The following is a 17732-nucleotide window of genomic DNA, read 5'->3' on the forward strand; positions in this document are numbered from 1 at the left end:
GGTTTTAAATTTAGAGCTTGGGCAAGAAGTTGTCCCCAGACGGACGGAACCGTAACGTAATACGAAAAGAATACAAATATAAGAAAAGAAAACAAATCGGGATTTTTGCAGAAATATTTGTTGACGACGAGGCTTTTCAAAAAACTACTTCAAAGTAATAAAACAAGTAAGGTGACTAAGAAAAGAAGCGACGTTGCAAACGAACCCTGCAGTTTTCATCTGACACCAGAGCAGCAGAGCATCTTTGGCCGACTTCTTCTCCTTGTTGTCCTCCGTCTCCACGCTGATGTCCTGAATCTGAGACACACACACACACAAAAAACACCACTTTACAACAAACCAAACGGGCTTTTGGAGTTCACGAAGACGACGTTACTGAGGCTCCGGCTTGGGCGGTGTGAAATCAAACACAGGAGAACAAGCCATTCTTTTCTAAACGCAGGTAAAAAAAAAAAAAAAAAAACAGGATCCGATGACAAACGGATACGCAGAAATCGAAACAAGTCACACGAATGTACGATCTGGATCTTCAGTTTGTGTTTAGTTTAACACAATAAATGTCCAAATTTACAACCTTGATTCAATATAAAGGCGTAAATATTCACGCCATTAGTCATTATTTTTTAAAGCAGCTCAGTTTTTTAAACTCATTCCCACAAACAACCATCCATCGGTTGTTTTTCTTCTTCTCTGAGGGTCCCTGAAGGCAACAGGAGGGGGGGACATCTGGACGTTCCCCTCTTCAGAGAGTATAGAGAAATTCTCTGGAAGTTCTGGGAACGCCTCGAGATCTCCTCCCAGTGGGACGTGCCTGGAAAACCCGCCAACCAGATGCCTGGACCACCTCGGTGACTCCTATCCACGAGGAGGAGCAGCGGCTCTCCTCCAAGCTCCCCCCCCCCACATGGATGATGGAGCTCCTCACATCATCTCTAAGGCTACGTTCAAAGCGACCTCAGTGTGAACGCTCATGTCGCATTCCATCTGCCTTTTCCATCGGATGAAAGGACGGAGGTCCCTCACGTCAGAGTCCCCCCACTCTTGGCTCTGACTCTCCATCCACTCATGCAGCAGCCACAGCTCCAACAAAGAGGGTCATCAGTAACATTTGGGCTCTTTTTCTCTCGCGAACCGACACGTGTCCCTCCTCCGACCGGGACGAAGCCAAACCTTTTCTTTGTTTTTCGGAAAAAACATTCCCCAATTCCTAAGCCTAACCATGTCCACGCTGTGAAGTCTGCCCACATTTCGACGGAAATAGCAGATACATTTTTTAAAAAACAACACGCCAAACTCACAGTTTAGGAAAACGCCAACCTTTTCAAAAAAGGTTTTAATGTCACCGTCTTCATGTGAAAAGGTCCATTTTCAGGATGTCCTCCGTCCTAAAAGTGCCTCCTTTTGCTAATTGTTCACGTTTTGGAAAACTGTCCTCGCGTTTTAAAGAGAAACTCACTCTCTCAACATAAAAATTTTCATTTCTGACAATTTTCTTTAACCATTGCTCAATTATTGTCCTTAAGTTGTCCCTGCCCTCTTTGTAATTCATTCTGAGAGACCCTCAGGTTCCAAATCTGCCCTGAATGTAAAGAAAACATCCCTCCGCTCACCAGCCCCTCACCCTCATCGACGGAGCTCCATCAGTCCGACTCGGAGCGCAGGAATCGTTGCCAGCAGCCGGACGGCACAAACGGAGCTCCGCTCGGTTCCATCTCATACTTCTTCGTCGACGGGGTTTAAACAGACTTTTTCCTCTCTCTCTCTCTCTCTTTTTTAATCCTCCGAAAGCTTATAAAAGCTAAATCCTGTCACCCATTTCACCAACTGTCCCACGCGGTGACGTCAGGACGGACCTGCCGCTGCAGCAGAACCAGGACACGGGTCGGGAAAAACAAACAGATTCCACGTCAGGATTTCTGCTTTGACCTGGTTCTAAACGGAGAACTGGAGCCGGGTGCTCGGGTGAGCTGAAGGAGCTAAAACTGAGTTGTTTCAGCTGAACACAAGATGAACACGAGCTGGACTGAACGGAACACTAAAAGCAACACAGCAGCAGCTAAAAGTACAACAGAAAACACGACACCAGCTGAAAGGAGCAAAACACAAGCTAAAGACACAACTGGCAAAAAAGTATTTAAAATTAGCCGAACAGAAGCAAAAAGTAGCAAAACATATCAGCAAGCGAGTAGTTAAACATAGCAAAACATTTAGCTAAGAGCTAAAAGGCTCAAAGAGTTAGCTAAAAGCAGCAGAACAGTAGCTAAAAGCTAAAAAACGCATGACCCTAGCTAAAATAGGTAAAACATGCTAAATGTAAAATTAGCAAACAAATAGTTATGATAAGCAAAATTATAGCTAAAAGTAGCAAAACAAATGTTGAAGCTAAAACTGGCAACAAGTGGCTAAACACTTAGCTATTAGCTAAAAGGAGCGAACAGTTTACTGTAAGCTAAAAGTAGCAGAACTGCAGGTAAAAGCTAAAATAAAAAAAAACATGACATTAGCTTAAATGAGCAAAATATATGCTAAAGTTAAATCTGTCAAAACAGTATAGCAAACAAGCAGTTACAAAGAGCCAAACAGTAGCTAAAACTAGCAAAACAATTGCTTAAGCTAACATTACCAAAATGGTAGCTAAAATGAGCAAAACTATAGCTAAAAGTAGAAAAACAAATGCTAAAGCTAAAACCAGCAAAGAGTAGTCAAACATAGCAAAAAGCAAAAAGGAGCAAAGAGTTAGCTAAAAGCTAAAAGTTGCAGAATGGTAGCAAAAAGCTAAAAAAAAAATTTTTAAAAACGCTAGCTGAAATGAGCAAAACAGCATCAAAAATTAGCAAACCGGCAGCTTGAATGAGTCAAACACTGTCTAAAACAAACGCTAAAGCTACAATCAGCAAAAGTAGTAGCTAAACATAGCAAAGCATTTAGCTGAAAGATATAAGGACCAAAATGTGAGTTAAACGCAAAAAGTGGCTAAATGGTGGACAGCTGGAAGTCGTGGATGTGTTTCTGTTTACCGCCGCCACGCCTGGCGTGGCCCTCAGAGCCCCAGCATACCTGGAAGCGGAGGATGATGGTCCAGATGAGCCCCAGAGTCAGCCGGTGGTTCCCGTCCACGATGTCGTGGGAGCCCATGTTCTCCAGGTGGACCCTCTGCTCCTTCAGGAACTGCAGGGCTTTGTCCACGTTCTCCAAGCAGTGGATCCTCATCCGGCCCTTTGTGGGTTTGGGCTGAAACCGGGGGGGAAAAAAGAAAAACAGAATGTGTTGAGCGGAGGAATGGGAAACGGAGACGAAAGAGCTGACACTTTGCTGATCTGAAGCTCTGCCGAAACTCCTGTTCTCTGTTCCTCTTGGAACCCCCTCCAGCAGAAACGACGTGAAACCGTCTGACATTTTGAGCTTTTTAAGGATTTGTTTGAACCGTTCTCGTTTCCAGGGGTGGAATCATTTCACAGCAGAGAACTTCAACGATTTTCTCTAACCCACGCAAGGTCGAAAATATACATACAACCTGTCGATAAGTCTTTCCAAACGTTCTGGAAGGTCCTTCAACTTGACAAGGCCAAGACTTATTAATGTTGCGTTTTCTTTGCCAGCGTAAAAAGGACTCATTTGAACGATACTCGTCGGCATCCCGGATTGGTTGGGATGTTCTGGAACAACCCAGGAAGCCTGCCATTAGCTGGACACTGCTGGAACACCGGTCTCCCTGCCCACCGGTGAATTCGGTCCGTATTGCTGTGGACTGAGAGAACACCGTGCCAGCTGTCAAGCACGGTGGCAGTAGCATCATGCTGTGGCACCTTAAAGGGGAAATGTCATCAAATATCAAAATGATGTGTTTTCATGTTTTTTCTTTTAATTAAACCCTATTGTAAACCACTCCAGTGGTCCATTTCTCCAATTTCAAGCGTTAATGACTTGTTTTTAGAGGTTTTGCAGGGTGTTTGTGTGGGCGGAGTCACCTCCTCGGATGGTGACATAGAAGGAGGCGGGGCCAGCTGTGGCAGACCGCTGTAGGACACTGAGGAGGTTACTGTCTCAGTGCTTGTCAAGGGAAATGGAAGCAAAAAAGAAGTATATTTGGTTAACAAAAGTACCGGTTTGAAAACATGCTTTTGTTTTTTGGTCTGGAGTGATGCTGTCAGGAACTGGAGCCCCACATTTTAACCTTATTTATTGACTACGACTCACTTCGCGGCGCAGGTCCCCATTTTCTTGTTACACCGCGCCCGGCTGAGGATCTCCCGATAACCCGATAATCACCGGTCGCTGCATCCATTACTTAGGCACCAACGTCACTGAATCGCAAAATGGTCCCACAATCATCGGACCTACACACCTCTGACGCGTGCATGTTTGGGGTTTTTTTTTTTTTTTGGACGTCCTCTTCTCTCTGGTGATCTTTGGTTCGTAACTGAAAGCAGCTCGGACGGCTTCCTGGCGAAAAGCTCTTGCTCTTCAATACGTCAGCTGCTCGGTCAGACAGTGGACTTTGGGTTGTCATTTTCACCAGCAGCTAAACTTTAAGCTTTCTTGTCCTTCAGGAAACTGAAGAATGAATCATGGAAAAAGCCTAAGAAACCAGAGTCTGTTTTCTTTTTCGACCTTTTATTGTTGATTTAAAATTAGTGTGAATGTTTTAAAGGCGAGACTCTAAAAAAAAAAAAAAAAGACTTCTTTATGCCTTTTTCTGTTATTTATGTCAGCTTCACTTCCCATTTCAACATGAAGTTTCTTTAATCTGGATCCTGACCTGACGACCCCGTTTCCAGAGCTTCATGACAGTAAAGCAGCAGTTTTTTATAATTTGTTTAGGATTTGGGTGCAGCAGAACAAACATTCCTGCAGGAAAAAACTTGTTTATCTCCGCCGTCTGCGGTTAGGAAACAGCTGATCGCCGTCGGATCTGGGAGGCGCTCGGGCTCAAATAAATCCTGGAAGTTTCTCAATGACTCCTTTCACAACTTCGAAACGCTCCGCTGATCCCCCCCCCACCAACCCCAAAACTTCCCCTTCCTTCTGGTCTCCATCAACTTTCTCTTTTTGTTTTACTGCCTTTGTTTCATTCTTTTAGTTTACAAAAAAAGAACAAAATTGAACTGTCCAAAAAGCAGAAAACAGCCCGAGCTGAGATGAATCTGGATCTGGGTCCTGGCTCGGCTTCCTCTCTGCGTGTGTTTGACAGTTCGAGAAAAGACCGGATGGCGCGGCGGAGAGACGAGCCCGGAGAGGAAGACGAGGAAGAGGAGGAAAGAAAAGGAGTCACAAGATAGATTGGGGGGGGGGTTGAAGTGGACTGAAACTGCCATGGTGACGGCAAAAAAACATCTCACAGACTAGCGCACCCATTCTAAAGTCCAATCCAATCCAAAATGGCCGCCCTAGAGGCTAACCTGCCTTACTCAGAGCTGCAAATAATGAGGGAAAGTTCAGGCAGTGGTAGCTGAGAGTCATCTTCGTCCTCAGGGTGGTGACACAAACTGCGTTACGCGGTTGTGGCGGCCATCTTGAATGAAAACTCACGTAAGGCAATGCGGAATGCCCCGCCTTTTTATTATCCTCCTTTTCTCTCTTTTATTTGGATTTTATATGAGTTAACTGATCGGACTTTTGAAAGTAAACTTTAGATCGAGCAGATGTCGAGGCGACGCATCTACAAGGATTTCCGAATCTCCCGGAAAACCCCGAACGCGTGTCACCCATTTCAAAATAAAAGCCCAACCCACCAGTCGCTCTCCTGACAGGACCTCCAGCAGCTTGATGAGCATGCGCCCGTCCCTCAGGTCCATGTAGAGGTCTGTAATCCTGCAGGAGACTCTGGACAGGTGGGAGTTGACCCACTTGGTGAAGGTCTTCTTCTGGACCGCCTCGCGCTCATCTGGAACAGAAACAGGAGAGAACAGGAGATCAGAGGAGGGGCAGAAAAAGGCGGCGAGCGCGGCGACTCCGAGGAACCTTGCGGGGTTGGGTCGTTTAACAGCATATAGAACATTTCCTGAGAGCAAAAATAAAACCTCATTTAAATAAAATCACTCGCTGTCGAAAGGCAAAGGCGGACGTTTTCCCCTTGTGTCTATGTGCGAGTCTGTCTGTTAGCAAAATATCTCACAAACCACCAAACGGATTTTACTGAAACTCTCAGGAAGAAATTACTGGATGTACATGTACAACCGATTAACATGTTGAGTCAAAGCAACTCAAGATGGCTACCGTAGGCAAAGGATATAAGAATACAAAAGAATGGCGATACTCAGGTCAGTTTCACAGATACTGAGCTAAAACTGGATGTGGTGGTAGCTCAGATTGATCCCCAACACATATTCCGAGTGCTAACAGATTGCACAATTCCTTTGTCTAAAACGTAGCTATTGACTAATTAGAGGTAGCTCACTCTGACTGTTAGCAAAATATCTCATGACCCACTAGACAGAGTTTGATGAAACTTTTAGGAATGAATTACTGAGTATACATTTACAACTGACTAACCTTTGGAGAAAATCGTATTTAAGATGGCTACCACAGCCACCTGATCTTAAAAAACACAAAAATAGCTAAAACTCAATGAATTTTAAAGATATCGTGTTGAAATTTGATGTGGTAGTAGCTGAGAATCACTTACAAAACATACTCAAAGAGTGGCATTCTAAAACAGCTTGGGCATAATGTTACTTTTAAGGTTTGACAGAAATATCTGCAATTAATGGCGGCGGGCAACGTGCATTCTTTTAAGAAACACTAAAGCCTTTAAATTCTTTCTGCATGACCTCTAAGACAATGAAACAAAACTCCACGTTCAAGTGATTCCTGCAGACCCTCTGAGCGTTTCCCCGGGTGAACTCTGAAACAACCTCCGCCCATCTCCAGCTGTAAATCGGCCAGGTTTTCACACCTCGCTGCTTTCTGTCACTTCTCCTTTAAACCCTCACACACCGCCAAGAAACCTGACAGGAAGCCGTTTATGAGCATTTCGAGCAAAGGTCAGGAGGTCAACGACAAGCCGGCGCCATGTCAAATCTGTACGTTCAAGTTGTTTTAATCCAGCAGGATTAAGGACACGATCGTTTCTTTGGATTTTGGCAGATATTTTTTTAATTTCTTTTTAGCTACCTGCTACTTTCTCAGCACACATTCAAGATGGTGTTTTTTTTCTAAATGAACAGGAGACATTTTGTGCTTCATTGATCATCACTGCCTCCTCTTATCTTTACTTAAATAAAAAAAAAGGGGAATTTTTTTGTTGGTACAAGGGGTCCTCGAGGTTCTGTACGTTACCCTCTGGATAAGAAGCCCTATCTGTAAAAAATGTTCTATATTCATCAAGATTTGTAAAACAGCTATAGAAGGATTTAAACGGTGACATTTTATTTGTGGATGCCACCATGTGTGACACTCGTCACTGGAGCGGAACATGAATTGTATGTTTCCTGACAAGCCTGCCCTTTTTGTGTGTGTGTGTGTGTGTGTGTGTGAAGGCGGCAGAGCAGCACATTGCTCCTCACCCTCTGTTTTTGTTTTTAACTAACTATCACAAGCTGTCAGGAGACCGTAACAACTTTAGGCAAAATGCGTGCCACAAACAATTTGCCACATAGATCCTTTTTTTTTTTTTGCTGCTCTGGCAGTTGTTGACATAAATGTTGGCAGAGTTTCTTCTACATGCGGCATAATCCCTGTTAAATTTAAACAAGCTGTGTGAGTGCAGAGAGACACTGTTTGGTTGGCAGCACAGTTCGAAGAGCGAGTCTCTCTTTGTGAATCTGAAAGACTAGCTTTAGATTACCTTTTGGTTAGATTTAAGAAGTTGACAACTTTTATCACAAATATGATTCACACATCACTCAGCTGCTTCACTTGACATTTTAACCACCCACCGCCCGCGTCTGTGCGAGTCTGTTTGTTTGTCTGTTAGCGAAATATCTCATAAACTGGAAAGATGTTACCGAAGCTCTCAGGAAGTAATCATTCGCTGCACATCTACAACTGATTGCCTTTCGGAGTCAGCCCATTTCAAGGTGGATGCCACAGCTAACTGACTTCAGCAAACCCAACAAGCAATACGCTGATGTCCCCCGGCGCCGAGGGCCTTAAAAAGTCAACTTTTTTAGATGCATGTTTTTTTCGACTGGAATAAGGCAATTAAGCACAGAAATATACATCCTTTAGGGTTATTATTGTTTGACTAAAACAGGCTTTTTCAATAGGGACTTTACTTAAAGTGGAAGTCAGTATAACACTTTTTTTAAATGACAGCGACCATACTTATGCCTTGCCGCATCCAGACACCGAAATGGAGGTTGGTATGTTGCTTATTTTTCAAGGTATCCAGCTCAAAAGGTCATGGTTGGACAGACGGAGCGGATTTCCAAGTCCCCTCTTTGCGTTGCAAAATGGGGGCAACAAAAATGGCTGTAAAGTCTGATGTGATCGTAGCTGACTCCATTCGCAGCACATACTCCAAGTGCTAACAGATTATGCAAGATATCTGATACCACATAAACAGTGGTTCACCTTCACAAGCTCAAAGGGTACCGCGCAAAAAGCTCCTCCAGTGGTAAGACGAGGAGCGGCTTTCCTTTCTCCGTTTCTCTCAGAAACTCCGGGATTAACCGGCGTTCGACTCCCAGAGAGGAAACTGGGACGGCGTGAGTCGATAAGAGTATCCGACCGCTTCACGATCGAACCGATTCACGACCCTCGCCATGTGCTCGTCAGCGGCAGGACAGTAGTTCCGGTGTTGAGCGGATTTCGGCGGCGCAGACAAACAGGCGTTTCGATATCAAACCTGTGAAACGGCATGGCCGAGATGACGCGGGGGCTGGGATTGGTCAGATATGAACAGGAAGTGACTGAAAAGAGTGGCTTTTTTCAGTCTGCAGACCTAAAGCTGCTCACATTTGGAAGATTCAGGCTGCAGATATGAAAGTTTTAGTAAAAAAATTAAAATAAAACACTGGTTTGAGACGTTCAGTGTTGACGAAATATTAGTTTAGCGGAAGATGTTTAAAAGCTGCCACACAGGATTCCAAATGGCGACGGCACGTGTTTTTCCTGTAGCTGTGTATTCTCTTGTCTTTCTGTTAGCAAAAAAACTCAGACTACTGAATGGATTTTAATGAAACTTCCAGACATTGAGACACTTCGGAAACTCCCTCGCAGACGTCAATAACAATTCGTTGCCAACAGTCGCAGTCCAGTGAGATTCCAGCTTTAGTTTCTCACACACAGCTTTCCCATTTTGGCTTTGATTTTGTTTAATAAGACTCTGTGAGCAGCAGATGTTTTATGTCCTGATGTGTTAAACCATAGATTAAAAAGATTGTTGTTTCGTCGCAGTAAAGTCAATAAAGTGGGAAAATCCACCTGATCAAAACCCACACCTTCAGCTTTTTGTCTTCATTATTGATGCTGACTAACGTAGGAACACTCAACACTGAGCAAAATAGGAAAAAAAGAAATTGTCAAAAGTCAACATACGTGATTTGCAAAAAATCACAAGGTAAATTTGAATTATGTTTTGTTTTTATGCGTGTTTAGTAGTTCTTTTTAGTAGTCAGGATGTGTTTTATCTTCGCTTTTGAGCTTCCCCATGCATTTATGTCTACTGTAGTACTTCCTGACGTGTGTGTGTGTGTGTGTGTGTGTGTCCCTTTCCTGTGCTGAAAAAGAAGCAGACGCTCATCCAAGCAGGAAAAGTGTTTAACACTCGGAGGTGCACAAAAAAACGCGACTATTTGCACAAACCAAATCCTTTTGCCACTTTAACTTTTAGCTAGCCTTTTGTAATTTTAGCTAGCCTTTTAAAATTTTCAGCTTTTAGCTACCCTTTTCCCTTGTAACTCTTAGCTAGCATTTTGTAACTTTTAGTTAGCCTTTTTGTAACTTTTAGCACCCATTTGCTACTTTAGCGTTTAGCTACCCTTTTGCCCCTTTAGCTTGTAGCTAGCCTTTTGTAACTTTTAGCTAGCCTTTTAAAATGTTTAGCTTTTAGCTATGCTTTTGCCACTTTAGCTTTTAGCTAGCCCTTTGCCACTTTAACTTTTAGCTAGCATTTTGTAACTTTTAGTTAGCCTTTTTGTAACTTTTATCACCCATTTGCTACTTTAGCATTTAGCTACCCTTTTGCCACTTCAGCTTTTAGCTAGCCTTTTGTAATTTTAGCTAGTTTTAAGCTAGCCTTTTAAAATTTTCAGCTTTTAGTTGTCCTTTTCACTTTTAACTCTTAGCTAGCCTTTTGTAACTTTTAGCTAGTGGTTGGCTATGTTTCTTCAGCTGATGTTTTAAAAATAGTTATTTAGTCATCAGCGTTCACGTTGCATCTTCACAGAAAATAACATTTCTCTAGTTTGAATCGTCACGTTGGTCATTTATGAGTCAAACGGTTTGCAGTTTCTCTGATGTTTTGAACTCCGTCCCAATGGGTCCAATTTCCTCCTCGGGCTCTCAAAGTTCTGCTGAGTCCAACAGAAGCGCAGGAGGACCCACCAGGTCCATAACAGCCATCTCTAATTAGAGGACAACCTTAACCTGAGCCCCGTGGAGCAGACAGAGGCGTGGTTATGTTCGCCTCCACCGGGACGACAAAAGGAACTAGATGTCACACACACACACACACACACACACTCCGGGGAGAAAGGAATGTGTGTGATGTTCGCCGTGTGAATGAGTCATTGTCATAAATCACACACAAGAGTCAACAATCGCAGGAAGTCCAGCTCACGACACGACAAGAACCCCAAGCCGAGGTCAGAACGTTTCCGCCTCGCAGACAAACGGGATCCGATTCGGGTGGCGGGGTTCCACATGTCCCCGCTGTCGGAACTCTTAAAGTGGAAGCAGAAAAAAAAGACCTAAGAGTCCAAGAGTTGACTAAACTAAAGCGGGACGAGCGCGGGACGGTGCGAAGGAACGAGAAACGTCAAGCTGAATCGAAGGGAAAAAGAGAACTTTGCAATAAAAACAAAAAACAAATAAAGGTGGACTCTTTTGATTGGTTATTTGACTCGTAAAGGTCTTTGGCTGCACTTGGTGAATACAAAAGCACGCTGATGTCCCAGCTGATAAGGTTCTAACTATTAGTAACTATCTGACAATCTCCCTGCAAAGTTGACCAGATTATCCCTTTAATCTGATGAAAAGCTTAAAAAAAACCGCTCAAAAATGTTGATGTGGTTTGTTGAATTTACAACCTACAACAAAACCAATTCTGCCGAGAATGAGCCGGTCCTGTCGCTAATAACTGGACCAAGAGGAGGACGAACAGGAGGACGAAGAGGGCCGGGGACCCTCTTAAGTGTTCCCCGTCGGACAGGAGCGCACGGAACATCTGGTTCCACTAACGCGCACAGAGCCCCGCTCATTCTCACAGCACCGACCACATGGCTTCAACCAAAACACGATCGTGTAACCTTATCAAAACACACAGACTGGATGCCCCCCCCCTCCACACACACACACACACACACACACAGACAGACGGAGCCAAGGGGGTCCGCTGGAGACCATGGGGTCTGCAGGAGGAAGGAAAAAAAAAAAAAAATCCACCAGAGCACAAAGAAATGAGAACTGATGAGCGCCTATCAGCCGCCATGAAAGTCCTAAAGTTTGGGTCGGTTATTGAAAAACAAAACTTCATTTTTTTCCTCCACTCTGAGTGAAAAGAGCGTCCGGGAAGAAAACCCGAACAGAGTCACGTTTCCGTCAGGCAGCAGGAGATCGGCGGCCAATCACAGGGCACAATTACTGAGCCTGTCGTCCGGTCGGACAGGCTGCCTGAAGCGGAGTAGGCGAACGAAGGGACACAGAGGGACAGTGTCCCCCCCCACCCCTCGCTGGAGACCGACGCGAGCCAGGACTCGGAACAGAGAGCCACTGAGAGGTCCAGAAACTGACTGACGGACTGAGAACCGGCCTGTTTAACCGACCGAAGCCGCATGTGCTGCTGGCCGAGAGCCAGAAGACCTCGACGGGCTCGTCCAATCGGATCCTTCCTATGAGCCTCTCGTCCAAACCAGTAATAACATGGATTAATATTCTGAGGAGGCGAGTGCAAACACGGGAGAGGTTTTCAGATCAGAGCCGGTAAAACCTCCAGCCTAGACTTCTTCTTTTCCCCGCAGAAGAACCCAAAGAAAGCGGGTCTAATTGCACTAGATCTGGTTAAATCACAATAATTAGGGATACCAGTACACGGGCTTGAATCACCCTCATTAGTATTTTGGACATTACACTGGAGCTCTATTTCTGTCCCAATACTCCGTTTGTTACGCCTCCAACAGCATGTCTGAATTGGAAGTTTATGATTGGAAGTTTTTTGTATATCCAAGAGTTTTTTTGCAATCACATTACGAATCCCCAGATTTTTGCAAACTGATGATTTTTGTCTCCTTTCACCCAGTGTGTCTCTCATTGCTATAGGACTTATGGTTCTCCTTCAAGCACACCCAAACTGTCATTGACTTCCATGCTACGTACAACTCAAGAACCTCTTCAATATGACTTGTAGTTTCAATGCAGGAGTTTGCTTGAACTCGTGCTTCCACCCGCCCCTGCCCCCTCTGCTCTGCTCTCCGGAAAAGGCGGAAATCACCATGGCGACCAGTGAGTCGGCAGATTCTTCTTTGGTCATATTGCTCCATCATGGCCGCTTCCACAAACGCTGCAGGATTTGAACCGTTTGGTCCCGGTTGGGACTTTTAGGTTAAGGGAGAACTGAACAAAACCTAAAAAAGGCAAACGGGGAGAGGCTGTAACCTGGAATTTCGTCAATAAAACTCATAGATACTCTTCAAAATAAGAGTCTGACTTGGTCGTAGTTTAGTATGTTACATAAGGAAGTCCCAAATTACTGCTGGGCTTTAGAGAAGAAAGTTCTTGTGCATTTGATGAGAAATTTGTCTTTTTTTTTTTGAAAATTTCTTTTCTTACACTCTTGGTCTTCGAGAAGCTTATTCAGAAGCAAAATTAGCAGAAATGCTAACGGGACGCCATTGACCGGAAGTGCACGACTTGTTGCATGCTGCACAAAAATCCAAAATGTGAGTGGAATTAATGACGTTCCGGTGGACGTGATTCCTGCCTCGTCACAAATCATTTACCATGAAGCCGTCGGATACGGGCGCGCTTCCACGCCCCTTTGAAAGCGTTTTTCCACCGTCGCCTGCTGGGCGCGAACCTTTCAACTCCACCTCAAAAAAAAAGAGCGCCAATAAACTTGGGCTCCCACGGGCGGACTTTGGATCAGGATAAGCCCGAGCCAAAACGGGTCCGAAGTCCTTCACAATAAAAGTTTTACTGGCCTAGAAGCTTAACTAAAAGTTGGACACGAAACAGAGTTCCCATTTCAGTCAGACGTTAAAGTCCTTCGCTGCAAGTAAAAAACACGCCCAACAGCGCTGCGGCGCCCTCTGAATTTATACGTTCCTGCGGCAGATCATCGCAGAGCTCAGAAATAAGATCCCCCCTCGTAATTCCACGAATCCGAGTCACACGCCTGTCCTCATCATTTTGGATCTGCCGTGGAGAGGAAAAACCACTAAATTGCAGGCCCGGAAGTCCTTGAAGGAGTGCATATCCCCCCCGCTGCCTTTCAAGGCAGAGAAACCTGAGATTAAGCTCAGAAGGGATGGCGTAAATGACCTTGTGGTGTATCTCCTGCGAAATCGTGAGATCTTGTGAGAAGTGTTGGCGCTCAGACTATATCACTGGGATGACTCTGAGCGACAACCACACCAAATTTGGGAACAGCATTAATAAAACTGGCTGAGTAATAGTCATTCTTGTGTTTGCCAAGATCACTTAGCTGTGGCGGCCATCTTGAATTGAGTTGACTCCAAATGTTAATGAGTTGTAGACATCCATCCAATGATTACCTACTTAGAGTTTCATTAAAGTCTGCCCATAGGTTCTTGAGATATTTTGCTAACAGACAGACAGACAGCGTTGACTCCGACAGGTAATGTGACAGTGTGAAGCAAAGATGTTACGTAATGTGGTGCTCGGAACGCGGCTCGGGGATGACGCTCAGTTACAGCAGAGTCACAGTTCAGGGTCGCGGCCTCATCCCTTTGCAGATGTTTCCTTCGAACCTAACGAATAATTGTTTGCAGAAGCGTCCATGACTTCCTGTAAGTCGCAAATATTCTTGGCAACTTTTCCCTCCGCCAAGGACTTAATGTTTCTGGTAGCGTCTCTTTGTCTGCGTGTGCGTCTGTGCAACACAATTTACTTAAAAAGTTACAGATTTTTTTTTTTTTATGAAGTTTTTAGGAAACGTCAAACTTGGCGCGAGGAAGAAAGGATTACGTTTTGGTGGCGATCCAATCAAAGTTGGAGGTCAAAAGTCAAGGTCACAGATGAGCTCGCGCTCTAACTTCGCAGCTGGATAACAGGACTGGTAAACTCCACAGCTGGACACCTCATGGGTCGAGGGTGATCACTGTTGATTTCAAGGTTCATGGGGTCAAAGGTCAACATAACAGTTGACCTTGTGCTCTAACTCTGCAGCAGTGTAATGTAGGAATGTCAAACTGCACAGCTGGACACCTCATGGGTCAAAGATGACGCCTGTTGATTTCAAGGTTCATGGGGTCAAAGGTCAAGGTCACAGGTAACTCCTTTGTTAAAAACCTCTCTATGAACACAGAACCAAGGAGGTTCTGTGTTCAGTTGTGTCCGTTTGTCTGTTAGCAAAGATCAGGGAAAAACTGATGAACAGATTTGTAGGAAATCTTCAGGAAATGTTGGGGTCGTCACAAAAAACAATGGATTCCATTTAGGTGCTGATCCAGATTATTTTAATTGTGGACTTGGAGGAGGTTTGAGCTCTCTGAATGCTTCTAGTTTCAAGCTTTTTTCTTCTTTTTTTTTGTGCCAATATATACCGTTTTGACACTAAATTGTTCGGAACAATGTCATTTGCCATTTTTCTAACATAAGTACTGTGCTTGCTGGTTCTGGTTTGACATTTATGTTCTGGTTTTGTCGCCGCGGCTGACTGTAAAATCTGCCACTCTGGGTCAAATATTGTGCCCGGTGTGTCAGAGGAGGGACAGCACTTCCTGGTTGGCTCCGACAGCTGAACAAAGACCCCCCCTCCCCACGCCCGTCCCGCTCCACGCTGCTTCTTTGCCAAGCACGAAGACTCCCCCAGCGTCTCGCTCCGAACACAAACAAAGGCGAAGCTCATTTGCTGTCAGTGTGTGTGTGTGTGTGTGAGCTGCAGGGAATAAATCAGGCCCTCTTCATTACAGTCGGCGTGTCGAAGCCGACCGCAGCCATGTCCCTGCTGAGTCAATCCAATTCCTCCGTCGTGACTATCTGGGTGTGAGCCGCCGTGGCGCTAATGAATCCATCTTAAGCCACATCTTCACGCAGCAGAAGAATTAACCGGCTGCTTAAATCACATCAAAGTCCAATTTTCAGCACACAGATTATAAACAAAGGCCTGCAGCAGCACTTTGACGCCCGCCACCAAACCGGAGTCGTCTCATCCTGGGACATTGGGAGCGTTTTCTGGTCAAACCCTGAAAATAACGCGACGCCACTCTCGCTCACTGCTACGTGTTCTGCGTGACTCTCGGCTTCTGCCACGCTGAATTTTAGCTCCGTGTTCGTCAAACCGGCTGAGTCGCCAAAAAGGGTCAAATGAGCCGCCGGGCGCAGCGGAACATCTGTCCTGTTCCACGTTTTGAGTCTGAAATAAACCCAGAAAGCTTGAGAAGAGTCGGACCGAGCGGGTTTAAAGGGGAAATGACTTTAAATACCAAAATAAGGAGTTTTCATGTTTTTCTTTTAGTTAAACCCTGTCGTAACGGACCCTATCGTCCATTTCTCCCATTCATGACTTGTTTTGCAAGGTGATTTTGTGGGCGGAGTCACCTCCTTGGTTGGTGGCGTAGAAGGAGGCGGGGCCAGCTGTGGCAGACCGCTGTAGGACACTGAGGAGGTGACGGTCTCAGTGTTTATCAGGGGAAATGGAAGCAGAAGAAGAAGAAAGTTTTGTTAACAAGCCTACAGGTTTGAAAACACATTTTGATTTTTTTGGTCTGGAGGGATGTTGTCGGGAACTGGAGCTCCACGTTTCACAAACGATGTCACGTGGCCTGCGTGGAGTTTCCCATCCGGACAGCGAGCGGCACGCAAGATGGCTGGCGATTTTTTAAAGACGCGTAAAAAGTGTTTTGAGGCCTCAAAATCAGATCTGCAGATGAATTTATTTATTTCTTTTTTTTAAACCTGCATACATTTCGGATTTGGATAAAAAAAACAAAAAAACAAAAAACATCTCAGCGTCAGCTAAAAGATTTTTTCTTTTTTTTTTTTCTTCTTGTTTAAGCAGCTGTAGAATCACAATTTGGGTTTTATTTATGTTTTTTTCCCCTCCCCTCTGGGCTGAGATAGGCTCCGCCCCCTCTCTGTGCTGTTGTGAGCATGCTCAGTTGAGCGGTTCCGTCAAAGAGGCTTTTCATGCTGCAGACACACACACACATACGCACACACACACACCCACCCACACACACACAGACACACACACACCTCCCTCCTTGCATCACCTCCTGCCCCAAGTCCCAGCGAACCCGACGGTGCAGCCGACACCGGACCCCGTCAGAACCGCTCCCAGCTTTTCAATCGAAGTGGAGTTCGTTTTTTTTGTGTTTGTTTGTACGTCTGTTAGCAAAATATCTCACAAACCGCTGGAACGGATTTTTTGAAACTCTCCGGCTGCGATCACTGGGTTCGCATCTATAACTGATTAACTCTCCGAGTCGACCCTGTCCATGATGGCCGCCACAGCTGAGCGGCTTTGTAAAACACACAAACAGTGCTGACTCGGCCAGTTTTTCAGATACTGACCTGAAATTTGCTGTGGTAGTCGCCGAGAGTCATTCTCAACACTGTGCACTAACTGATCGCGCAATATCTGCTTTTAAAAATTCTGCCATTAACTACTGGATTTAACACAATCTGTCTGTTAGCAAAATATTTTATGAACCACTGAATAGAATTGAATGAAATCTTCAGGAAAGACTCACTGGATGGACACTTACAACTGATTGGCTTTTGGAAACTGCTCGATTAAAAATGGCCACCGTAGCGCATCAATTTTAGCTAACACGAAAATGACTACACCGCTGTCAATTCTACAGATATTGAGCCAAAATTTGGTGTGGTCTTAGGCAGAAGTCATCTTCAACACATGCCCCCCGAGCGTTACACATTTGGCATAATTTTTGCAGAGAATTTGGGCAAATCAACACAGCTTGTATGTTAGCAAAATTTCTCATGAACCTCTGGACAGAATTTGGTGAAACTCTCAGCGAGTAATCGCTGGGTGCACATCTACGACTCATTAACTTTTGGAGCCAACCCAATTTAGGATTCCCTCCGCAGCGGAACAACCTTAGCCAACAGAAGAACGGCTATAAATCAGTCAAATTTAGCGATTTTAGCAATGAGATTGACCAAAAACAACTACACCCCCATCATCTCTCAACATGATCTGTTGGGAACATTTCCACGTAGGATGTGGGAAAATTAGCTGGTTTTTTTTAAACGGAGGCCGCTGCTCTGCAATATTCTGCCGCTGTTTTGTTTTGTGTTAATATTTAAAAGGGAAAACCAACTCCCCCTCCTCGGCCCGCCTTTTGTGCAAACTCGATCAGCAGCTGAAGCCTCATTTAATTCCACTAAGAGGACGGACGGAGGGACAAGTGGGAGAGGAGGGGGGG

At 44.8% G+C, this 17732-nt stretch overlaps 1 protein-coding gene across 2 annotated transcripts in view; it reads right to left on the reverse strand.

The window, feature by feature from the left end:
* The window catches only part of LOC108247402 (spectrin beta chain, non-erythrocytic 1), a 139740-nt gene that overhangs the window by 46998 nt on the left and 75010 nt on the right, over positions 1–17732 (reverse strand). For both annotated transcript variants that reach the window (XM_017435499.3, XM_017435500.2), the window contains 3 exons: positions 5733–5884; positions 3058–3231; positions 206–297 (listed from right to left, as the gene is read on the reverse strand). In XM_017435499.3, coding sequence (XP_017290988.1) covers positions 206–297; positions 3058–3231; positions 5733–5884 — 418 coding nt within the window. The remainder of the gene's footprint in view (positions 1–205; positions 298–3057; positions 3232–5732; positions 5885–17732) is intronic.

The sequence above is a fragment of the Kryptolebias marmoratus genome, linkage group LG22, assembly GCF_001649575.2.
Source record: "Kryptolebias marmoratus isolate JLee-2015 linkage group LG22, ASM164957v2, whole genome shotgun sequence".
NCBI lineage: Eukaryota > Metazoa > Chordata > Actinopteri > Cyprinodontiformes > Rivulidae > Kryptolebias > Kryptolebias marmoratus.